Here is a 26,626-nt window from a genome sequence, read left to right on the forward strand (position 1 = left end):
TGTACTCCATATGTATTTTTTTAAGCCGTAATAAATTTCCCATTTAAAATAACACGTGTTACGTAGATAACACATTGTCTTAAATCGGGGGACACTGCAGTGGGTCTGATACCACGGAGCTAGGCACGGGTTTTTGTGTTAATGTAGCACGAAAGTTTAGGTTAAGCTCACCTGTCGGACATATAGTCCACGCTGCTGCCGAAGGCCTCCAGGGTGCAGATTTCTACTTGCACCGCGCTATCTGAAACAAACAACAAAACACGTTATAATTATGTTAAAGGTATTATAATCTGGCTTATTTTTAACACTTTCAAACCGTGTGTATATTTGAAAATACTTAGATTTAAGATTTTTTTCCTGACTATCTCGAGCGATTAAAAATTGGCACCTATCGTTTTCCAATTGTTGGATTTGGAAATTAAATTTTAGCTATTAATTCAGGCCGTAGCTATTTAATATCATTATAATTGAAATAAATAATTGAATATTTTACAAAGTATAATATACTAGCTAAATAGTAAAGTTATGAGTGGTGCATTTATTAGGAGAAAATAATATTATTGTCTCATAATAAGTATTTGTTTCTCTTCAACCATTCACAGTCCAAAAAAATATATTTTGCATTTTTACCTTAACTTAATAAATAACAACAATAAAAAATCAGGATTTCTGGCTCCGGGCAGTATGAACTCTTGTGCTGTGTCAAAAAAATAATTTGGTCTCACACTATCAAATTTTTAAGTAAATTTAGTGAAAACGAGCAACAGTTGTCCATTTTTAAAAAATAAATAACGACTTTTTAACTTAAATACCTGCATATATTTATATTGAAGAACAGTAGGTAAAATATTAGCATCTGATCACAAAGTCCTTTCATCGGTTCATATGTGAATGTCAATCAGAGTTGCCAATGTATATGCTCTAAAATACTCACAACAAATTAAGACATTTTCAAATTCCCCAGAAGTTCCTTTACCTCCAAAATTCTATTGGAAATAGATTTTTTTATTATCTAGTCATTTTCGGATATTTTATTTGGTTCAGACTTTAAAAAAAGGAAATATAGTTCTCACAATAACTGAAAACATTATTTTTCCATTTTGTTGGATAATCAAGAAAGTTCCAGCATCATCACAAAAAGATTCTCCCGCGAAAAACCCAATTCTTGAAAGTCTTAGAAATTCCCCACAATTTGGGGAATTTTCCTACAAATTGGTAACCCTGATGTAGTTGATGTGGGCCATATATATTACTCACTCAGACTGCTTGTGGTGAAAATACAGGTTCATTTGTACCAATTAAACGGTGTGTTTTAATGCGATGGATGATTAGTTTTAAAAAATAAGTAAAACGTATGTATTCAGCATCAGCGTTTTTGCAATCTATTTGAATATATTTTTTGTAAGCCCTACTATTTTCAACTGCAGTTCCTCATTGCACTCAAAAGCGCTCTCTATTCCCATGTTAATATTGTTAAACAAATATTCACATGATAAGAAACCACTAAACATATAATCTGTCCATAATTTTATTCGTCAGTTAGATTTGTTTTAGGTGTAAAAATAATGGAATTAAAGTCCATCCAACTGCAGGTGCAAAATGCCATTGCAATATTTTCGATTAACCGGAAGGTGTGCAATTTCAACAAGTCCATTGGAAGTTCGATACCAATCTTCGCTAATTCCGGAATCCGACTTGCAATTTGTTCACTCCCAAGTCGTAGAACCAACTGCAGCCACGATAAGGAAAACAAACAAAAAGAGTGTCACAGGCAGGAGTTTACAATTGAATCGGATTAAGGACGGCCGCCATTAATCAGGCTTTAGAGTAAGGCCTCGTGGTCCGATGACAGGGCGGGGGTGGCGGATGACACCGGATGGGGGGACACTCGACACTCAAGTGTCACATTTCAGTGTCAAATGACACCGCAAAAGATTACGGGTCTGCAGGACGGAAGCTGAATAATTACAGCCCCCCTGAGGGGTTTTTGTTTTGTTTCATTGTTTGGATGAACTTAGAAATTGATAATATAAACTTTATTAAGCTGTTGTGGTTCGTGTTTACATTTTCAATTAAGTTGTTGAGTAGATAAACCTGCTGCCCAACGAGGATACTCAGATATGGCAAGTTTATCAGTTATAATGACTGCCGATCATACCTCAAAATAATACAATTTACCTTCGTAAAAGAAAATAAGCAAACCCTAACGGTATATTTAAAAATAATATAAAGTAGGCAAACAGCAATCATTTGCTTCTTTTCAAAATGATAAAAACACAACAATAATCGTAACTAATTTATGCGGAAATAAAACATTAATTATTTTATAATTATTATACCTGCCAACAGCCATGTCATTTCCAAGTACATAGGTGCGAATTGAAACTAAATAATGTGCCACAAGATAATTCAAGCCAAAATATACCAATTTCTCCAGAATGTTAAGAATTCCCCGTAATGAATGAACAGCCAATTTTAAGTTACTTTCAGCTTGTAAATATTTTATAGCTTGTTTACCTAAAGTAAGTATCTAGGAAAGAACGATTTAAAATATCAGGGGTATTGGCCTTGGTTTTTAATGCACGTTACCGTGTCCCTTAACTGCCGATTTTGATAGAGCTAAAATATTTTAAAATGTGTAAATAATACGGTTTGTTGTCACCACGGTGTTGTGAGTTAATCAATGAAGACTAAGACCCCTGATCAACCATGAATGTAGTAAAAAAATCTTTGACTTACAACCTGGGACATACAATTAAGGACGGATCATTATTTCATGAAAACAAATCACAGTAGCTACCAGTTTCTTGCAACTTGCGGTAGGTACTAACCCCTACCAATCTTAAGTACCACCGTTCATATTCCGATCAAAATAGCACCGCCAAGTGAAGATAGGAACCTTCACAACAATTACCTTACCATCGAAGTTTAGTTTTTCATGGGGTCAGTTATTATAAGTTCCCTTTTGATGAAGTGCATATTATGGTTGTATTTAGCTGTAGTTAGGAGCTTTCTTAGTAAGCTCCAGACTGGTGCCTGCCTGAATTATTACCGCAGCGACAATAAATAATTAGGGCAATAATATTTCGGGAGAGAGACGACACAGATCGCGCTTCCCGGGGCAAAGGGGCAAGAAGGAAGAAGATTGGGGGAAGAATTTATAGACGGAGAAGAAAGGGGGTCAGATAAATAATAGTTCCCCATTAAAAGGGCAAGCGCAAAAACTAATGACATTGAAATATGGTTCATTGACATTTCAAAAATTGATTGGATCTCTGGTGGAACAAAGCCCACTTGAGTTTGTCTGTTCATCAAGTTTTTATTGTTTTATTAACAATGCTACCCAAAAACGTTAACAAGATAAAAGCCGTTTTCAAATTAAATTAATATTCTGTTGATTCAGACATCATCCCTAAAATATGTCAGTATTCACAAATTATTTAAAAATGTTAACAGCCCGCATCTAGCGGTGAAATTCATTAAAAATCGCGCGGAATGAATGATTCAATCTAGGTTTAAAAATATTAAGGAATATTGACTTATAGTGCGTACCACGACATGCGGTTAGCCGTGCAACCAACCGCCATTTGGCCTGCCGTATAATTTATATATGCTCTAAGGTGTTAATAATAATGAAAAAAAAAATTAAATACAATTACTGAGTTTTTTCATTATTCTCTTTCAGCCAGATTTGTATTCTTGTTTGTAATCATTCAAATTTTCTATTCAAACTAACTAACCATCACACCGTTTTCCGCAGGGGTAGACAGAAGGGTCGGAACACTAAAGAACTCCGTCTTGGCAGACACCCCTTGCCCCATTCACATTCAAAAATTGTCAAACATACCATTCTATTATTCTGACTCTTGACTTCCTCAGGCGTCCTCGACTTCTGTATCATTCAAATTTGCGTCATATGTATTCTCATTACACTCTTTTCTACACTTATTCGCTCTAAATGCCCAAACGATCTAAGCGTCCTTTTCGTAATAATTACAACTACATCAGCCTTGCATTCTATGAGGATCTCCACATTTCTCACACGATCATCCATGGTTTTACCACACATACGCCTCGGAGATCTCATTTCTACAGCATGCAGTATACTTTCATACTTCCTCTGCTAGTTTCATGCCTCACTGCCTGTAATGTTTTACCTTTTTGGGTGTGAGAGTAATTTTAAATATTTCTTTTTTTTTTTTTTTTTGTTTAAAACAATATAGAATTTTCTTCTCTCTTGGCTATGATCGATGTTTAATTTTTTTTTTTCTAAGGCTTTGCATATGTGTTCGCAGGGATGGAAAATTCCTCCCCTACAACACATAAGCCTCCATGAAAATTGGACCCTCTTCTTTGATATCTACAGAAAGCTACTTAAAGCTCTCTTGTACTATATATCTTTATAGACATATGTACTTAACTAATTAATACGTTATTTACGATCTTGAACGCAAATATACCCGTATTTATATTGTAATTAAATTCCATCAAACGTTGTGTAATTTTTTTGATTTATGATATAGGATTTTAATTACTTTCATTTTTGTGGTAACCCCCTTGGTTCTGATCGAGGTGTTGAGTTCAAAGTTGAATTAGTCTTTCTATTGCAAACCTAGACTTAAATGAATTTTCTGAATGAGCTAACTTTCCTATTGTAATTATTCTGATTCCCTGCACCCTAACAAAATCGTAGTTAAACGCTGCTAAAAGATATTATACATGTTTATTTGGACAGGTAATTTGATATAACTCAAATGGTTAATTGTTAGTAAATTTGATTTTGGTAAACTCTTGTGTCTGTGGGGCGCCACTCCTTTATGATTCTGCTGCTATAAGGTACATGTAAAGATTGATTTAGTAGGTTAATGTAATTAGTTAATTGCATATTTGACGAACTCGGAATAGCCCATTTGCTGGCATAATTTGGCTCCAAATCCTCCTGCAAGTAAACGAGATGATCGTGAGTCAACAAGAAATTTGCACAATCCTTTGACACGGCTCTTTGATTGATACCTAAGTTATCTCGTCCCAAAAAGCCTTCCACGTCATCATGTGCCTTCAAGTTTCCCCTCGAGTCTCGATACCCCCAAATTCCGACTCCTCCTTGGACTAAAATTTACTTAGGGCGAACCGGTTTCGTCCTATATACAATCATATACTCACGGTTGGTGTGGACTTACGGGTCGTGAATCCTCATTCCACGTCTAAGAGAAGATGCGAGAGTGGTCTACCGACCTAAATGCAAGCTGTATGCAGGTCCGCATCCTCCAATAGACAGTACATACGAATAAATATATGTATACATACAGTTTGGGAAAGGTTTATAACTTGCAATACAAGGCTATTTACCTCGCATCCCAAGCTCGGATCTCGCACAAAGAATTCTGCACAATTCTTAGCTTGGTAACCGAATATATACGTACTAATAAGGTGATACTAATAAATACTAGTAGAATAAGAAATTATTTGATAGTTTGTTTTGGAGAGCTATCGAACTCCAGGCTTTTTGTTTGTTTGGTTTTGACGTTTTTATTTAAGAGAATCGTCATCTCTATTTGGTTTGGTTAATGGTCTTGTTGTAGGAGCGACCACTGCCTCCTATTGATGAACTGTATTTGTTTTAAATTTTACCTCCAGGGTTCAACATTAATTTTTGTTCATCCTATCCCGTGATTTTCCAATTGTTTCAAGTGGTTGATTGCCACATTAGAGAGTACTCGACCCTCAAATATCTCAGGCAACTGATGGGGTTTTGTATGAGCACCCAATCAATAATATTCAAATGTTTCGTATAATTATTCGATATAAATCTTCCTAACCCGTGATTTTTCAATTGTCGTTTGTGATTGATAGGTATTTGAGCGCACGCAGCTTCCAGCTGGTTCAGATAACTAATAAAAATCTATGCGACTATCTAATCAATGATATTTAAATGTTTCATGTAATATTTCGGTATAAATCTGGCTAACCCGTGATTTTTCAATTGTCGTTTGTGATTGATAAGTATTTGAGAACACGCATCTTCCAGCTGTTTCGGGTAATTAATAAAATCCTTTGTGACTAACTAATTATGGCCAAGGTCGTTTCCAAACTATGCGGTTGACCCAATTCTCCAGTGATCCTTTGTTTTGTAAACAAATAATATAAACATCTCCTGACACACTAACCTAAATGTGAGATTTGTTTATTTTAAAATTCCTTAGAAGTCATTTGTGCCTCTTTACTGATTCAGTTATGATACCGTTTATTGTGCATAGTTAATTTAAATATTTTTAATTCCTTTATTGAAGTTAAACTATTTATTTCATTTTCCGAATTTAGTAAATTTACTAGGTTAAATGAAGAATAAATATAAATATATATATATGTACACATATCTCGATTGTCAAAATACGTTAAATAAGATTACATATATTAATAAATAAATATAAGGTATATGATTCTACATGGTCTGGAATATTAATAAATACATATTTTCTTTTTCAATAATATAGATATGTCCTCGGGTAGGTATTAAAAATCGCTACCATTTCGATGTTTCGATTAATAAATAAAATACATATATATAATTACATTACTCATATATATATTCTTTATATACAATATTTTATTTTATATTTATAAATATATATACAAATATACAATATACATATATTAATGTGTAATTCTTTGTTTTGTTGTTTTAATTTTATATTCAATTGATATACTTCCACTTCACAGCCCTTCTGTGTCTCCTGGGACCTGAAAATTATTTATAAAAGGAAAACTCACCCACGTCAAGGTATTTCCGGTCGGGTAGTACACAACAACCTTGATGAAGAAATCCTACCTAATTAATTGTATTTTTCAACTAATTTCAAAATAAATCTTTTCGACTATTTATTCCTATTTAATATTTTATTCTCGCTTGAGTCGTATAAATTAGCTGATATTTAATTTTTCTTCCGAACGAAATCCTAATTCAGAAAACCCGTTGATTTAATAACACCTTTCTAGTTTAGGCTTTTGAATGATAGCTGTTTCAGATTCTTTTTCGAAATGATAGACTGATGATTAAAATTCCGGTTAAAACGACAAACACTTTTAACACTGTCGCTATACGCACGATGGATTTTAATTGAACAATTTATTAGTTCTAAATTTCTTTTTATATAAATTGATAAGAAAATTTATTCCAAATTGGGCAAACTTTTAATTTACTCGACTATTAATAAATTAAATTTTTTCTAACTGTTAATTTTAGAACAAAGGTTTAAACGTTTATTATTATCGAATCCTTTTTTTTTGTTTTTGTGTTTCTTTTAACCTAAGATGAAGTATTTATTACTATTATTATTATTTTTTAACCAAATTGACGTTAAATTATAATCTATTTTTAAATATCAATACGCGATCACGTTCACTTTAGATTAACGATAACAAACTCTTAAATTTAATTTGAATGTTTTCACTTTGAATGAAATAATTATTTTTAAATTTTTAATTAATTCACAATTCACTTTTTGCACTTCACTTAACACTTTTAAGCACTGAGTTTAAATTATATTTATTTTCACTGTTTAACCAAATTAAACTGATTTAACAAAACTTCACTGGTGGGGTTTTCAGAATTTAGAAACTGAATTTAAGACTTTTTACAAAACTTTCTAAGTCCAGGTACTTGTTCAGAATTTAACACTTAGATTATTTCACTAGAATTTTACCAATAGACGTAGTACTGCCATGTAACAACTTTTCAAACCCTCGGCGCGACTGCCCTCCTGACTGATGAGTTCCATCTTTTATACCCCTCTCAGGTTCCAAAAGACGTATCTGAATGTCTCTTGATGCTTAATTCTATCTCCTATCAACTCGTAAATCCAAACACCCCTTCCATCAATATCGAATGTGCTCCCATAAGATGTTCTGCTTTCCGGCTCTGGGCGGTAGTTAGTTTTTATCTCACAAATCTAAGTCGATAGGGTCCGAATCGGGTAAGTCTGTGTTAATCGCCCAAGCTTCCTTTGTCCTGTGTTCATACAAAATGTAGTTAAATTCTCATGATTTTGTGTTCCTTTTTTTTCTCAATTTGCGATAGGTCCGTCCTCAATAATATATATATACATCTCAATTTTACGCATCTCGTGTGAAAAATACCTAAATCCATGTTGAAATCCCTACTATGCAGTTTAGAATTTCGATTTATCTAAATTCTACTCAATTTTATTGTCACCTATATGAGCTTTTCCATTTTCACCAGTACTTTCTCTCTTAATGCCGCAGATTTGAATTTTTCCTTATCTTTTGGATTTTCTTTTATCCGCGACGTTTTCTTGCACAATTTTCTTCTTTATTCTTATGTCATTTCTCATAACTCTTTAACTAGTTATTTTCCAAGTCGTATTTATTTATTTCACGGATAAATTTGAATTGTATCACTTTTCTCCACTTGGATTATTCTTTATCTCCGTTCTTTACCCTTTCTTTCATCTTTTCTCCACTTTTCCCGATGTGTGTGGTCTCCAGGAAAATTTCATACTTCATCTATTATTAATTAATATATAATTTTCCACACTTCTATGGGAGATATACCTAATTAGACTCTGGGATATCTGTCATTTTTATTGCCTGACCCAATCTCCGCCCCATCCTCCATCCCTCACTTACAAGATTTCACATAAATTATATGTCTGGACACCTGTTTACGTTTAAAATTTTGGTACCAGACTCGTAAATTTAGTTTAATTTCAAACCTATTAATTTTTATCTCTTTTGACTAATCTAAATACTTCCATAAGGTCCACGTTAAAGTTAATCGCTTTTCTAATCGTTTATTACCTTAACGTAAATAAAAATCATGTTCGGATTTCGATTGTTTACCCTTCAAAATATACATGAGACCGCCAACCTTTTGTCTTGTTTCGATCCCTCCGTAATATTGGGTAACTCTAATATATATCTAACCTAATAATCATGAAAATGTCTACTTTTCCTGAATCTAATCTATCGATATATGTTTAATTTTACTGTCTTCTTCTAATACTCAATTTTCATTTTCCTAGAACCTTCGTAGCAGTCCAAAATCCCTGTACTATCCTTCCATTCGATCGCCGCACTTTTCTAAAAGTGTATTTTTTTTGCGAGATTTTTCATTCAAAATTGATTTACCAATATGTCCGTTTCATCTTAAATTGATAACGATTAATTTCCATTGTTTCCAACACTCACTCCTCTCTTTAGTACGAATTTTATCGAACATGACACCCTCCTTCTATCATAAATAATTGCACTACAGTTGAAATTCCGCCAGTAACTTTCCTTCGCTTTTCCCGTCCCTTTTTATACTATCACGTTTATAAATTTTCCATTGCATTTTCGTGCGTGTGTTTTTCAATTTGTAAAATCTTCAAAGCACTCGATTTCAACGGTTCGCCATCACCTAAATGTCTCGGTTATTGTAAACATTTCCAGGAGTTTGTCGCCTTGAACGTCAGTGTTTATGCCATAGTGCGTTCACCTCTAATTTTTGTGGGAACGGAAATGCAATTAATTATCTTTTTTAATGTCGGGTCCAAGGTTCAATCCTTTGTCTTTCGTAGACACACCCCCCTTCGTTCACTGATTGGTTACTCAAAATTTTTATAGCTCTTTGTTTAGATCTATTGGTTGACAACCTTCATTGTTTATTTTTAGGCCTAGAAAAGGGGAAGCCCTGTCTAGTCCTAGACGATTTTACGACATCTCTGCTCTCGTCCCGGAACCTTGATTTAATTTCAACTATTACAGGAATCTACTGCAAGCAAGCTGGATCAATTCTTTCTCCGCCAGATGTCGTTAGCATGTCCGTTTTCATAAATAATTTGCATATTTTCTTGCAGCTATGGTTTATCTGTTTTTTCTTTCACTGTGATTTAAAGCCTTTCATCACAGTTCCCCCCTCTGAACTCAATTTGCTGTGGCTAACGTTGTATACTACTTTAGACATCGAAATTGTGTTCAAAATGTAGTCTAGCTTTTCTCCCCCCTTCGTTCTGTTATTCCCTATCTCTCTTTCCATTCTGTTATTTCCTTTCTCTACCTCACTCTATCATTCCCTATCTCTCTCTCCATTCTGTTATTTCCTTTCTCCCCCCCCCCCTCATTCTGTTATTCCCTATCTCTCTTTCCATTCTGTTATTTCCTTTCTCCCCCCCCTCATTCTGTTATTCCCTATCTCTCCTTCCATTCTGTCATTCCCTTTCTCCCCCCCCTCATTCTGTTATTCCCTATCTCTCCTTCCATTCTGTCATTCCCTATCTCTCTTTTCATTCTGTTTGGATTGTTAACAACCTTGACTTTGAATCACATTGTATTTTCTATTTTTTTTTTTTTTCGCGTAGATTTTATTTTATGGAATTTTCTCTAATTTTGATAAACTCAAAATTAATCTCTTTTTTTTTCTGGGAAAAAAAACACGCCCCTCGACTCGCGTGTTTAGGTGGTCCTCAACCTGGTTGGACTAAGACCTCCCTCTTCACAACAAGCGTTTCTTGACGTTTTATTCTTCAATCTTTTTTTTTTCTTTAATGAAAAATTTTTTTTTTTCAAATTCCAAACTGTTGAGTACCCCTGCTCCGTGTTATCAGTTGCTGCAAATTCCAATTCTACGCGCTTCCGTTTATTATTTGTCTAGACCATTTTATTTATTTTCATTCACTGTCAAGTGGCTTATCTCGGTGCCGTCTGAATTGTAATTTTTCTTTGAAATTGAAAGTTGAAATCACAACTAACACTTTGTCTTTTCAAAACAACGTTTATTTGTTTGGCCTATACTTGAATTCTTTATCGAATCCATTGACTGGGTTCTCTGTGTCTTAAAATATGTCTTAATAGTCAACTACCTGACCCGAATGTCAACAAAATTATCATGAGTAAATCTTACGTTATTTCAACTTACCCGTTTATATGGTAAATTATATTATGTAAGATTAATCTTACCTCACAAAACAAAACATCAAATGTTTCACCCTCATTAATGTCTCTGCCGATTATCGAGATTTGTGATCCTGACAACAAGTATCTACATTGGCGGCACGTAGCGCGACCATTTGAATCTAACACGTGGTCCTAATGATTAACTATGATGTAATACAATTACTCTTTTCTATTTTGATATTATTGTTATTATAGATCTATCTATCACATGATATGGGTGTAATATTTCCGCTATTTATTATGTTACAACATGATCATAATAGATTACACCCCAACATCTCAAAATAATTGTTTTTCTTTTGTTTTATAATGATATTGATGTTAATCAAAAAAATATATATATATTTTTTTTTGTTAATCAATTGATATTAATCAATTTTATATTTTTCGTAATCATTATTTTTGCAAAACCAATGATATCTAGTAAGGTACATTGGGTGTTGTAAAACATTAATCAATTTAATATCTCTAAACCTTTCTATCCTTCTAATAATTCTGTCGAATGTCTAGCGATGAAATAATAATTTCTTTTCCTGACTTTGTGAATAATTTGTTAAGTACCACGGCCCGCCGCTGGTCGGATATAAGATAAACAATAATTGTTTACGTTAATACTTCACGATATCCAAATGCAATGTTTATGTTATACTTGTTCCAGCTATCTCGTTTTGTGTCATTGTTTATTTAATCTCGACGTTTGTTATTTAATTTTTTGTTCCTCGGAGTGATACGTATTATTCAACGATGTTTCCGACCTTTTAAAATCTCGATGTTTATCTTATCAATTTTTAGATGTTCTTTGATGTCCCAATAAGTTCGATGTTTTTCGGGTTTGTCTGTTTATTAAACTTGCTTTATATCAACATTCCGATTTGTTCGATGAACCCAAAACATAAACAATGTTTTTGTTTACGGAACGCATTCCTCTCGAGTGAATGACATCATTAACCCACATATCCTTTCTTATTGTTTATATTATCGTATGAAAAGAATTTTTATTGACTCTAAAGTTCACGGTCATTTGAATTAACACATTTTTATTTATAAGGACACTTTTTGTATTATAAGATTTATTCGTTAACACTTTCTTTTTGGATTTATTGTTTGTTTACGTTAATCTATTATTATTTTTAAATTTTACTGTATATTTATGTAATGTCGCATTAATGTAATGTCGTCATTTTCTGATAAATTTTTTTTCTTTTTGTTAACTCTTTAATTAATTTCGTCCTATTTATTATTATTATTTTCTCCGTTTTTGCAATAGGTTGACCAATAACTTTGTTTTTTTTTTCTCTCAAAACTTATAAAACCTGAACCTCCTGATCACGGCTATGAGTTGTAATGTTTTACCTTTTTGGGTGTGAGAGTAATTTTAAATATTTCTTTTTTTTTTTTTTTTGTTTAAAACAATATAGAATTTTCTTCTCTCTTGGCTATGATCGATGTTTAATTTTTTTTTTTCTAAGGCTTTGCATATGTGTTCGCAGGGATGGAAAATTCCTCCCCTACAACACATAAGCCTCCATGAAAATTGGACCCTCTTCTTTGATATCTACAGAAAGCTACTTAAAGCTCTCTTGTACTATATATCTTTATAGACATATGTACTTAACTAATTAATACGTTATTTACGATCTTGAACGCAAATATACCCGTATTTATATTGTAATTAAATTCCATCAAACGTTGTGTAATTTTTTTGATTTATGATATAGGATTTTAATTACTTTCATTTTTGTGGTAACCCCCTTGGTTCTGATCGAGGTGTTGAGTTCAAAGTTGAATTAGTCTTTCTATTGCAAACCTAGACTTAAATGAATTTTCTGAATGAGCTAACTTTCCTATTGTAATTATTCTGATTCCCTGCACCCTAACAAAATCGTAGTTAAACGCTGCTAAAAGATATTATACATGTTTATTTGGACAGGTAATTTGATATAACTCAAATGGTTAATTGTTAGTAAATTTGATTTTGGTAAACTCTTGTGTCTGTGGGGCGCCACTCCTTTATGATTCTGCTGCTATAAGGTACATGTAAAGATTGATTTAGTAGGTTAATGTAATTAGTTAATTGCATATTTGACGAACTCGGAATAGCCCATTTGCTGGCATAATTTGGCTCCAAATCCTCCTGCAAGTAAACGAGATGATCGTGAGTCAACAAGAAATTTGCACAATCCTTTGACACGGCTCTTTGATTGATACCTAAGTTATCTCGTCCCAAAAAGCCTTCCACGTCATCATGTGCCTTCAAGTTTCCCCTCGAGTCTCGATACCCCCAAATTCCGACTCCTCCTTGGACTAAAATTTACTTAGGGCGAACCGGTTTCGTCCTATATACAATCATATACTCACGGTTGGTGTGGACTTACGGGTCGTGAATCCTCATTCCACGTCTAAGAGAAGATGCGAGAGTGGTCTACCGACCTAAATGCAAGCTGTATGCAGGTCCGCATCCTCCAATAGACAGTACATACGAATAAATATATGTATACATACAGTTTGGGAAAGGTTTATAACTTGCAATACAAGGCTATTTACCTCGCATCCCAAGCTCGGATCTCGCACAAAGAATTCTGCACAATTCTTAGCTTGGTAACCGAATATATACGTACTAATAAGGTGATACTAATAAATACTAGTAGAATAAGAAATTATTTGATAGTTTGTTTTGGAGAGCTATCGAACTCCAGGCTTTTTGTTTGTTTGGTTTTGACGTTTTTATTTAAGAGAATCGTCATCTCTATTTGGTTTGGTTAATGGTCTTGTTGTAGGAGCGACCACTGCCTCCTATTGATGAACTGTATTTGTTTTAAATTTTACCTCCAGGGTTCAACATTAATTTTTGTTCATCCTATCCCGTGATTTTCCAATTGTTTCAAGTGGTTGATTGCCACATTAGAGAGTACTCGACCCTCAAATATCTCAGGCAACTGATGGGGTTTTGTATGAGCACCCAATCAATAATATTCAAATGTTTCGTATAATTATTCGATATAAATCTTCCTAACCCGTGATTTTTCAATTGTCGTTTGTGATTGATAGGTATTTGAGCGCACGCAGCTTCCAGCTGGTTCAGATAACTAATAAAAATCTATGCGACTATCTAATCAATGATATTTAAATGTTTCATGTAATATTTCGGTATAAATCTGGCTAACCCGTGATTTTTCAATTGTCGTTTGTGATTGATAAGTATTTGAGAACACGCATCTTCCAGCTGTTTCGGGTAATTAATAAAATCCTTTGTGACTAACTAATTATGGCCAAGGTCGTTTCCAAACTATGCGGTTGACCCAATTCTCCAGTGATCCTTTGTTTTGTAAACAAATAATATAAACATCTCCTGACACACTAACCTAAATGTGAGATTTGTTTATTTTAAAATTCCTTAGAAGTCATTTGTGCCTCTTTACTGATTCAGTTATGATACCGTTTATTGTGCATAGTTAATTTAAATATTTTTAATTCCTTTATTGAAGTTAAACTATTTATTTCATTTTCCGAATTTAGTAAATTTACTAGGTTAAATGAAGAATAAATATAAATATATATATATGTACACATATCTCGATTGTCAAAATACGTTAAATAAGATTACATATATTAATAAATAAATATAAGGTATATGATTCTACATGGTCTGGAATATTAATAAATACATATTTTCTTTTTCAATAATATAGATATGTCCTCGGGTAGGTATTAAAAATCGCTACCATTTCGATGTTTCGATTAATAAATAAAATACATATATATAATTACATTACTCATATATATATTCTTTATATACAATATTTTATTTTATATTTATAAATATATATACAAATATACAATATACATATATTAATGTGTAATTCTTTGTTTTGTTGTTTTAATTTTATATTCAATTGATATACTTCCACTTCACAGCCCTTCTGTGTCTCCTGGGACCTGAAAATTATTTATAAAAGGAAAACTCACCCACGTCAAGGTATTTCCGGTCGGGTAGTACACAACAACCTTGATGAAGAAATCCTACCTAATTAATTGTATTTTTCAACTAATTTCAAAATAAATCTTTTCGACTATTTATTCCTATTTAATATTTTATTCTCGCTTGAGTCGTATAAATTAGCTGATATTTAATTTTTCTTCCGAACGAAATCCTAATTCAGAAAACCCGTTGATTTAATAACACCTTTCTAGTTTAGGCTTTTGAATGATAGCTGTTTCAGATTCTTTTTCGAAATGATAGACTGATGATTAAAATTCCGGTTAAAACGACAAACACTTTTAACACTGTCGCTATACGCACGATGGATTTTAATTGAACAATTTATTAGTTCTAAATTTCTTTTTATATAAATTGATAAGAAAATTTATTCCAAATTGGGCAAACTTTTAATTTACTCGACTATTAATAAATTAAATTTTTTCTAACTGTTAATTTTAGAACAAAGGTTTAAACGTTTATTATTATCGAATCCTTTTTTTTTGTTTTTGTGTTTCTTTTAACCTAAGATGAAGTATTTATTACTATTATTATTATTTTTTAACCAAATTGACGTTAAATTATAATCTATTTTTAAATATCAATACGCGATCACGTTCACTTTAGATTAACGATAACAAACTCTTAAATTTAATTTGAATGTTTTCACTTTGAATGAAATAATTATTTTTAAATTTTTAATTAATTCACAATTCACTTTTTGCACTTCACTTAACACTTTTAAGCACTGAGTTTAAATTATATTTATTTTCACTGTTTAACCAAATTAAACTGATTTAACAAAACTTCACTGGTGGGGTTTTCAGAATTTAGAAACTGAATTTAAGACTTTTTACAAAACTTTCTAAGTCCAGGTACTTGTTCAGAATTTAACACTTAGATTATTTCACTAGAATTTTACCAATAGACGTAGTACTGCCATGTAACAACTTTTCAAACCCTCGGCGCGACTGCCCTCCTGACTGATGAGTTCCATCTTTTATACCCCTCTCAGGTTCCAAAAGACGTATCTGAATGTCTCTTGATGCTTAATTCTATCTCCTATCAACTCGTAAATCCAAACACCCCTTCCATCAATATCGAATGTGCTCCCATAAGATGTTCTGCTTTCCGGCTCTGGGCGGTAGTTAGTTTTTATCTCACAAATCTAAGTCGATAGGGTCCGAATCGGGTAAGTCTGTGTTAATCGCCCAAGCTTCCTTTGTCCTGTGTTCATACAAAATGTAGTTAAATTCTCATGATTTTGTGTTCCTTTTTTTTCTCAATTTGCGATAGGTCCGTCCTCAATAATATATATATACATCTCAATTTTACGCATCTCGTGTGAAAAATACCTAAATCCATGTTGAAATCCCTACTATGCAGTTTAGAATTTCGATTTATCTAAATTCTACTCAATTTTATTGTCACCTATATGAGCTTTTCCATTTTCACCAGTACTTTCTCTCTTAATGCCGCAGATTTGAATTTTTCCTTATCTTTTGGATTTTCTTTTATCCGCGACGTTTTCTTGCACAATTTTCTTCTTTATTCTTATGTCATTTCTCATAACTCTTTAACTAGTTATTTTCCAAGTCGTATTTATTTATTTCACGGATAAATTTGAATTGTATCACTTTTCTCCACTTGGATTATTCTTTATCTCCGTTCTTTACCCTTTCTTTCATCTTTTCTCCACTTTTCCCGATGTGTGTGGTCTCCAGGAAAATTTCATACTTCATCTATTATTAATTAATATATAATTTTCCACACTTCTATGGGAGATATACCTAATTAGACTCTGGGATATCTGTCATTTTTATTGCCTGACCCAATCTCCGCCCCATCCTCCATCCCTCACTTACAAGATTTCACATAAATTATATGTCTGGACACCTGTTTACGTTTAAAATTTTGGTACCAGACTCGTAAATTTAGTTTAATTTCAAACCTATTAATTTTTATCTCTTTTGACTAATCTAAATACTTCCATAAGGTCCACGTTAAAGTTAATCGCTTTTCTAATCGTTTATTACCTTAACGTAAATAAAAATCATGTTCGGATTTCGATTGTTTACCCTTCAAAATATACATGAGACCGCCAACCTTTTGTCTTGTTTCGATCCCTCCGTAATATTGGGTAACTCTAATATATATCTAACCTAATAATCATGAAAATGTCTACTTTTCCTGAATCTAATCTATCGATATATGTTTAATTTTACTGTCTTCTTCTAATACTCAATTTTCATTTTCCTAGAACCTTCGTAGCAGTCCAAAATCCCTGTACTATCCTTCCATTCGATCGCCGCACTTTTCTAAAAGTGTATTTTTTTTGCGAGATTTTTCATTCAAAATTGATTTACCAATATGTCCGTTTCATCTTAAATTGATAACGATTAATTTCCATTGTTTCCAACACTCACTCCTCTCTTTAGTACGAATTTTATCGAACATGACACCCTCCTTCTATCATAAATAATTGCACTACAGTTGAAATTCCGCCAGTAACTTTCCTTCGCTTTTCCCGTCCCTTTTTATACTATCACGTTTATAAATTTTCCATTGCATTTTCGTGCGTGTGTTTTTCAATTTGTAAAATCTTCAAAGCACTCGATTTCAACGGTTCGCCATCACCTAAATGTCTCGGTTATTGTAAACATTTCCAGGAGTTTGTCGCCTTGAACGTCAGTGTTTATGCCATAGTGCGTTCACCTCTAATTTTTGTGGGAACGGAAATGCAATTAATTATCTTTTTTAATGTCGGGTCCAAGGTTCAATCCTTTGTCTTTCGTAGACACACCCCCCTTCGTTCACTGATTGGTTACTCAAAATTTTTATAGCTCTTTGTTTAGATCTATTGGTTGACAACCTTCATTGTTTATTTTTAGGCCTAGAAAAGGGGAAGCCCTGTCTAGTCCTAGACGATTTTACGACATCTCTGCTCTCGTCCCGGAACCTTGATTTAATTTCAACTATTACAGGAATCTACTGCAAGCAAGCTGGATCAATTCTTTCTCCGCCAGATGTCGTTAGCATGTCCGTTTTCATAAATAATTTGCATATTTTCTTGCAGCTATGGTTTATCTGTTTTTTCTTTCACTGTGATTTAAAGCCTTTCATCACATGCCATACATCAGGGACTATCCTGGTACCTATACCAGCACTAATTCTGATAGTGCAATTAGGTAATATTGGTTTGTGAAATTCACGTCCGTGAAATTTCTTCCTAAAATCGGTAAAATCCATCGTTGGATTTTTTATTTTATTTTTTATTGTATCTACATAGTTTTAATAGTTTCCAGGGAATGTTATTTTGTAAAAACAATTAACGATTTCCAATCATAACACAAACAACAACAAAGTGTTCGATTAAAATGCAGTAATGGGTGCTCCAGTCAAAAAAGCAATTTCGCCAGTATATTTATTGGCTAAGTTCGTTTTACAGTCCATGGCCCATTCAAAATGCCTTAAATAACAACAGCATGTAAATACGGACTGTACCAAAAACAATTTTCCATTAAGACAAGTACTGAATAACCCAAAAATACTTGCACGATTTTAATTTTAAATAAAATAGCAAATATCGAAATGAAAGGATTTTTCTTTTAGTGTGTTTTAATTTTAACTGTAGGCACGTACATCTGTTTGTATTCTCAAATGGTTAGTTCCTTGGCTTTGAAATTTTTAGGAAAACGCAACGATATTCAGATCCCAGCGAGTTATGGAGAATCTGTTTTCAAGAAAACGAGATTTTCACACTTTTTATTCATTTAAAAGAAATTTGGGTGTATCCGAGTCGTAAAGTTCATTAAATCTAACACCTGTTATATAATATTTATTTGTTACTAGCTCTCCACTAAGTCTCCATTGCCCAAACCCAAAATTTTTCGAAACATACATAAATCTTCTTCCTTTTTGAAGGCCAAATGTCCATTTTTTATGATTTTTGGATAAAACTGTAGATTTGTATAAAATCAAAGCCAGCCGGCCACAATTTTTTTCTTTATTAACTAGTTTTTACATTATTTTCTTTGGTACTCTCGGTTTCAGTAAGTGGAAGAAAAAAATATATACAAAAAAATATTTTTTCTTTAATATATCGCCCGCATAGATAAGGAAATAAATATTTTGATATTAATGATGAAGGAAGTCTGTTATAATATAGAATATGCATAAAAAATATGTTTACGTATGCAAGAATAGTAATTAAGCATACATTATTGTTCAGACTATCGTTACTTTGTTAATTAATAATCATTTTTGTTTGGCGTAGTTAACGAATAATTCTTCTAAGTCATCATTAACAATATTTTATTTTTCTCACCTGTAGTACTTGTTTTTTATAATTTATTCTTTATAATTAACTTATATTTATATTTAATCTTTACACTTTATACAGTATATTATACATTAAACTCTATGCTGTATACTTTATTTCTTGTACTTTTTAACTATATTTTTATATATATGTCAATGGCACATTTCTGCCGTCTGCATTTATTTTATTTTATTAATACAAGACTTAGAGGGTACATATGGTTTTTGTGATATTTTACCCTCCATGCTAGGGATGACCCTGTGTTATGGCGGGTGAATTTTAAAGTTTGAACAGAATCTATACATTACTATGATATGAAAAAGAAAAATGATGAAAAGCTAGTTTAGATTGATATATATATATATATATCAATCTTTTTCGTGCTTAGAAAACCTATTAAATTTATTTATTTAATTTATATATATATATATATATATAAATTAAATAAATAAAATAAATAAATTTAATAGGTTTTCTAAGCACGAAAAAGTCGGTTTGTTTTGAATAGTAGTTATTTTCAAATTTAACAATATTATTAATTTTATTAACTTTCGGTTTGAAAATGGTCTTGGAAGCCGAAACAGCTGTAACAACAATAAAAACCAAAAAATTGCAGAACTTAATAATAATATTATTAAATTTGATTTATATCAATTAAAAAAATAAATAAATGGAGTTCTACGAACTAAACACAAAAACATTTAATAAATTTAAGTTAATGTTTCCACTTTGCCTGAATAATACTCAAATTTTTGTGTTTAATTTTGGGCCTATTATTAATATTATAAAATTAAACTATAATATAAAAAACTTTTATTGTGTCACACTGTATTCGCATAAAAAACACCCCATTTTCCGGATACTAAAAAAGTTCATGCTGCGGCGCAAAATCAACAATTAAAAAACGTAATGTCAGCCAACTAACTAGCATCGGGCCTGTGGTGGGGGGAGGGGGGGGGGGGGTACGGTGGGGGTGAGCGGGGAAGTTGGACAGTTTGGACACTTATTTGTAGGTACCGTAAAATAACGAAAAAAGTCGCTTTAATGTCATCACTGTCCCCGGTCTTAATAATGTCCACTGGCTTTTAGTAGTGCTTCCATTGAATAATTAAAACATGTTTATTACTTTTCAACGTTAATACAAAAGCTCAGTGTAAAGCCATCAACAAAAGGATTGATGAAAGCGTTATGAATTTTATATAAGGGGTTTATTTGTAGGTATGTTTACTATCCAAAGATTTATTTTATCAAGTTTTTTTTCCATTCTCTCACGAAAATCAAAGTTTGAAATGTTTTGAAATGTTTTGAAATGAAATTTCGGCTAGATTTTAAAATGGAGTGACGGATGTTGACATTTTTGGTGCTAGAATATTTGAGGGCCAAGCCAATGTCTTATTTAACATTATTTTTTAAAATTTATTTCGGAACCAAATCAATATTATCATTACATCACTGAATTCATTATTATCATTATATCACGGAATTTTAGTATTCTAGCGCAAACAAATAAATTGTGAGCCGCACTACAGTACTTATTAAATGTTTAACCTCTACACACATACAGTACTTATTCGATGTTTAATCTCTCACGCTAATTTGTTCAGTTTTAGGAACAGCTCATATGGTCTCATAGAAATCGTAATATCTCCCTTTTTTCTTTTATTACATCAACAAAGGAGGCCATGAAGAAAATAATTTCCCTCGGGGCTTTTGTCATCTTTGGGGATGACGTGTGGAGGGTATTTAGGGCGGTATTTAACCCGCCTCCCAAGTTGCGCCTCCCTTACCGTAGTTAGAAATATGAACTAAACAATGTTTCCAAGAAAAAAAAACACCAAACTTTATATTCAAATTTACAAGTTAGTTTAATACCACAGAATAATTTAAATATACACCTCTATGAAACCAACAGTTCCGACGGTAGTTTGAGAACAAATATGAAAATGTGAATATTTAATTCATTATTTTTTTATGAAACGACAAAAAGTTGGAAAGCAGTATTGTTGATAATACATTTGTCCAATGAAATATGTTTTTTTTTGTTATCAGTAATTTAAATTAAGTGTTAAGATGAAAAAAACATAAGGTAAGTCATTTTAAGAACTTTTAATGTTTGATTTCAATATATAAATGTTTAAAAAATTATATATTTTTTTTAAACAACAAAATTTTAAAATGTGTTTCATTACCTTTAAAAAAAAGTTCTTATTTTTTAAATACGTTCATAAATATTTAATTTATTTGGATTTTATTGAGAAGCGGAAATATACACAAATTCTTCGGCTTTCTGAGAGCATCTTTAAGAAATATAACGGTAAGAGGGCCTGAAGGGTTAAATGAAAGAACTATTCGTTATTATATTTTGTTTCATTATGTGTGTACGTATATTTTGAAATGCGGTTGTTCAGCTTAACCAGCTCGAATCATCTCTTGACTTTATTTTATTTTAAATGAATTTTAAGGGAGAATAAAAATTTCCAAATAGACCAAAAAATATTGGCTTATATGGCGCAAACGCATAGTAATTATATTTTATTCAAGACCACTCAAATACCAAGTAGTACTTCACCTTGAGGCTCGTGAAAAAAACCTTTGCAGTAAATTTATCAAAACTATCACCCCCATATTAATTGGCGTCATTATAAACACAATAATAATTACGCAGGCAGTATTTAGTATAGCCTAGAAGCAGCCAGTACAATGGGCAACCCGTTCTTTGATTTCTCTCGCGCTAAAAGAAGATACCCACAAAGAGTAATAAGGACGGCTCACTCATCAACTGATTTCCCAATAGCCGTCACAATCAGCCAACAAAAAACAAAGACAATAAAAATAAACAAACAGGTTCGGGGCTGTGTTGGGACGAATTGGGATCAAGGAGGCCAAGCGAATTTCTATTGATTAATACTTTACGGCAAACATTTAAGAGCTTTGTATTTAAAAGACACTGTACACAGAAGAAAAATAATAATCTGTTTAAAATAAACTAAGATTTAAATTAAATATCAAATGAGAACTAGAAATAGAATATTTACATATATCATTTAATTTTTTGGGAAAGTTAACGGACAATCTTAAAATAATTACATCTTAGCATATTAAAATTAATGCTTTTTGTTTTTCCTCTATGGAGTCTAAGCTACTAGACCGATTTCACTGAAAAATTCAAATTTTGTTCTTATTAGTGTCTCGAGTGTTTAGAAGGTGGTTTGAATGTTTGAAGAAGTCGGAGACGCCCGAGGAAGACTTAACGCATTATCTTTACATTGAAATGAATTGAGTTACGGAGTTTTTTACTAGTAACAATGACGAGGTGAACTTCGTTCATGTAACATGTAAAGGTTGTATGTAATTAAGTGATGTAAACAAAGTTATTTATGTTTTAATAAAATAAATAATGCCATCACAAAGTGATAAACTTCCGGAAGAAAGATTTTTATTAAACGCTTGTTAATAGTCAAGTAATTTTGCGTATTGTTAGCTGCATATTTAAATATTCGCGCCAGTCATTTGGTTCGTTCTTATACCGCCAGAGGGGCAAAGTGGTCGAATTTTGCCTGCAGACCCCCTATTCGGGATTTACCCGAAACATACGATTTTAATTCGACCAATCAGAGGGCCTAGATCGTCCAGACGCTAGCGTAATAATACTATCAGATGTGGTACAGAGTGGTTAACTTACAATGAAGTACTGACAGTAGTGAAGTCGTAACGCATTATCTCTGAACAGAATGAGAAGAGTAACTCGAATAATGAGTTGTGAAAATGAAAGAATTTATTTTGTTGTAGTTTTAAAATAAAAAACCTTCTGTTGTCACTGTATTATGAAGTAAATCATGTAAAACCCCGTCAGGTCGTTTAAATAAATTAATATACATTCAAAATACGTATTGATTTGAGTTTACGACCGCCAAACGTAAAACCATGATTATTATTGTATCTTCCTCATTATTTAACTAACATTTTGGACAGCGTTACAGTGTCCATCATCAGGGCAGATGTGATACATCTTTCATATCTACAAAGATAATCATTGTAGGCAAACGCTTAAAAAAATTAAAATAGCATCTCGAGAGAGTTGACGGTTTTTATCGATATTAATATTCTTTCAACGACATATTTACTATTGTAATTTCATATGTAATTATGATTTTACGGTAGATAATTAGAAAATGTTTTCAAATTGATATAATTTTCATTTAACTTTTGTCAGTTTGTATTTGATTACTGCATATTTCAATGTGTTCCTACCAAAATGCAATATTTTCGTATTTAACTGTCACACAATTGTACTTTAGCTTTTGTGTAGTTTGTAGTGACTGTCCTAAAACGGTAATTCCTCCTAGTTGGGCAGTCAAAGTATTTTTTATGTATATGTACATGTGTCATTGTATCATCACCTGTACTAAATAAATAAATAAATAAATAAAATAAATAAATTTTTATCATTATACCCTGCGTTGCTCGGTTTTATGAATGGTTTGCAGTCAAGTATTGAGGCCGTGAATTCCATGTTTCTGAAGACTGGGACTCTTTTTAAGGTGGAAATAATATTTTTCAAATAAATTGAAAAATTGACTTTTTAAAAGTTTTTATTTCACTTGATCGTGCCGTGTCTTCTTCGGGCGTGTTATTGTTTCTTGTCGATGATTTTACACTACTCAGGCTTCCATTTAAAGCAAATATATTTTTGTATAGTTTGTTATTTATATCGAGTGTCTCATTTACACTCAGTGTAAACGTAATTATCTTAAAATATGTGCTGAAAATACAGAACTAACATACAAATAATATTGTAATGATTACTATCATCGTTTAAAACGCCCTTTTTAAATAAGTGTATATATACATAGGTTATGGTTAAGGTTTAGGTTTACCCTCGGAACGTAGTCCTTAAAAGGACTTTTTAACTCCTGACGTTTCGGATTCTCACTGTCCACCTTTAGGCTGGCCGCATACATACGTTTTTCGTATTCGATTTCCTAATTCGTTTTCCGTATTCGGACATCCGAATGCACGGAATCAGTAGAAAATACATTAACTGCCGCACACGTTCGTTTTAGTTCCGAACGGAACAAATTTCTTACGCACGTTCCGAATGCCAGCCGGCGCGTTCGGAGAAAACGAATGGAAAAAACCTAATGACGTCATGTGGAACGCAGCTATTGCATACAGTTTGTTTGTGCCGACGCAAACGTACGGAAATTTCCATTCGTAATTCAGTGTTGCCAACGGATCTTGACCTAATATCGCCGTTTCTCATACATAAGGTAGCGTAAAGTAGCCGAATTTGCTGTTAGGTGGGACATGTTTAAAATTGATGTTTTTACGTGAAAATAAAAAAATTTCGTGGGGGGGGGTGGCTAGAGAATTTCAAAAAAATAAAATTTGTCCCCAGAAAATAAAAAAAATTCATGGGGAGGGTGGCTAGAGAACTTCAAGAAAATATAAAATTTGTCCCCAGAAAAATAAATTTCATGGGGGGGGGGGTGGCTAGAGAATTTCAGGACATGTTTAAAATTGATGTTTTTGAAGTAGCTTAATTGGCGACCAGTCGCCTTTTAGATTTTTTCGGCGCCGATTCTCGCTCTGAGTAGCCTAAATGGCGATATATCGCCCTTGTTGGAAACACTGGTTCTGACGTTTATACATTCCGAATGAAGAAAAACGAACGTTTGCGCTAGTCTCACGGAATTCCGAATACGGAAAACGAATTCGTAAATCGAATACGGAAAACGTATGTATGCGGCCAGCCTTAAATGCCTTATGTCTTGAGTTTTGTCTCAAACTGATCGCTTTCACGTGTCTATTCAATCGAGAAATTAAAACCTAAGTGAACGTCAGGAGTCAAAAAGTCCTTTTAAGGACTACGTTACGCGGGTAAACCAAGAAAATTATTCTACACACTTTATATTTTTATTTTTTCAATGTTTACATGTCGTACGGTATTATAATGTAAAACAAAAAATAGCCCTCCTCACCATAAAACGACAAGGCTTTGTTTTTAGTGAGGGAATTTAAGCTCAATTATAAAAAAAATATAATAAAACATTTAAAAAATAACATAACAATATGTAAGAAAAACGCAAGATCAGTAATAGATTTTAAGCTTTAAAAAAATAATATTAACAGATATGTGGACTCTTATAGTACATCTAAGATAATTTTTCAATTTATAATAGGAATATGCTCAGTCCTTCCCTGGATTGTGTTGGGCGTTGTTAGGTTGGGTGGGTGGTGTTGGGTTGGGTAGGTCTTGTTAGGATTGTTTGGGGCGCTACGGAACCCCTTCAGCCTTCAGGCGACATTCATCATGCCCCGTCAAAGGATGAAAACTCATTGTCATTTGTTCAAAAATATGAACAGAACTGAGTGACAGGCCCAGACAATAATAAAAATAATGCTCAAAAGTCTCACAGTACTACGCAATAATAAAAAGAAAAAAGATTTACGTTTGAAAATATATTTTTTTAAATTCATGATTTTTAACACAATTCTATCTATTCATATTTCTGCTGTTTTTAGTTGGAATTTTGTTTAAAAATTTCCGTTCACAAATAACATTCTCATTATTTATGTACAAAGTGCTTGCGTATTCAGTATTACCACTTGTTATTCACCCAATAATCAAGTACCTATTTGAATACAAAATTAAGCAAATTGTAGTAAATATATTTTTTTAAACATATTATTTTGGCCACAATGGATTCGTTTTACATTAATTAATAATTGAAAATTCATATTAAGATTCTTCAAAAATGCAACAAAAGTGAGTACGTATAGTTATTGGAACCACAATTGAGACAATCACAGATAAGTCAAACTCAGTCGAGTCAGTCACAGTACTCACGCTATTGAATTGCTTTCATAAAGCGTTCTTAAAACTTGTTAATCTACTTCAAAGAAGTAAATTTTGTGAAAAAGAAAAAGCCTCTTTAAATATTAATAGTAAAAAGAACCATTGAAAAAATTTTTGAATATTCAAGTCCCATGATTGAATTATGTACACTTATTTAAATCGCACAACAGTCCCAACCGTCTGGAGCCAGTGAGGTTATGGCATCCCCAATAAGGGTATGTTGTGAGGCTGAAGGTGGTAGGAAGGGGAAGAAAATGGGGAAGGAAAGGAAAGTGGAGAAGTACTGGATCCAATGAGACTATGACATCCTCAATTGCACATTCCGGTAAATAAACCCGTGACCTTCGGATTGCTATTTGAGAGCCTCACCCCTCGACAACGGAGGCCGTCTGGTCACCAAACATGGCCAAAACCGTTTCAAGCAACATTTCAATGCTGAATCGTGGTCTTACACCAGGGCAATACTGAGTATCTTCTACTCTGGAAAGTGACGCAAATATGCTATATATGTTATTTT

At 32.6% G+C, this 26,626-nt stretch overlaps 1 protein-coding gene across 3 annotated transcripts in view; it reads right to left on the bottom strand.

Moving 5' to 3' along the window:
• LOC149420780 (CUGBP Elav-like family member 2) overlaps nt 1–26,626 on the bottom strand; it is an 864,914-nt gene that overhangs the window by 396,125 nt on the left and 442,163 nt on the right. For 2 of the 3 annotated variants that reach the window (XM_089635532.1, XM_089635533.1), the window contains exon 4: nt 172–241. In XM_089635532.1, coding sequence (XP_089491658.1) covers nt 172–182 — 11 coding nt within the window. In that variant the 5' untranslated portion in view covers nt 183–241. The remainder of the gene's footprint in view (nt 1–171; nt 242–26,626) is intronic. The other variant, XM_089635534.1, reaches the window with a different exon arrangement.

Source organism: Hesperophylax consimilis, chromosome 9 (assembly GCF_061612785.1).
Source record: "Hesperophylax consimilis isolate HC1 chromosome 9, BYU_Hcon_1.0, whole genome shotgun sequence".
In the NCBI taxonomy this organism is placed as follows: domain Eukaryota; kingdom Metazoa; phylum Arthropoda; class Insecta; order Trichoptera; family Limnephilidae; genus Hesperophylax; species Hesperophylax consimilis.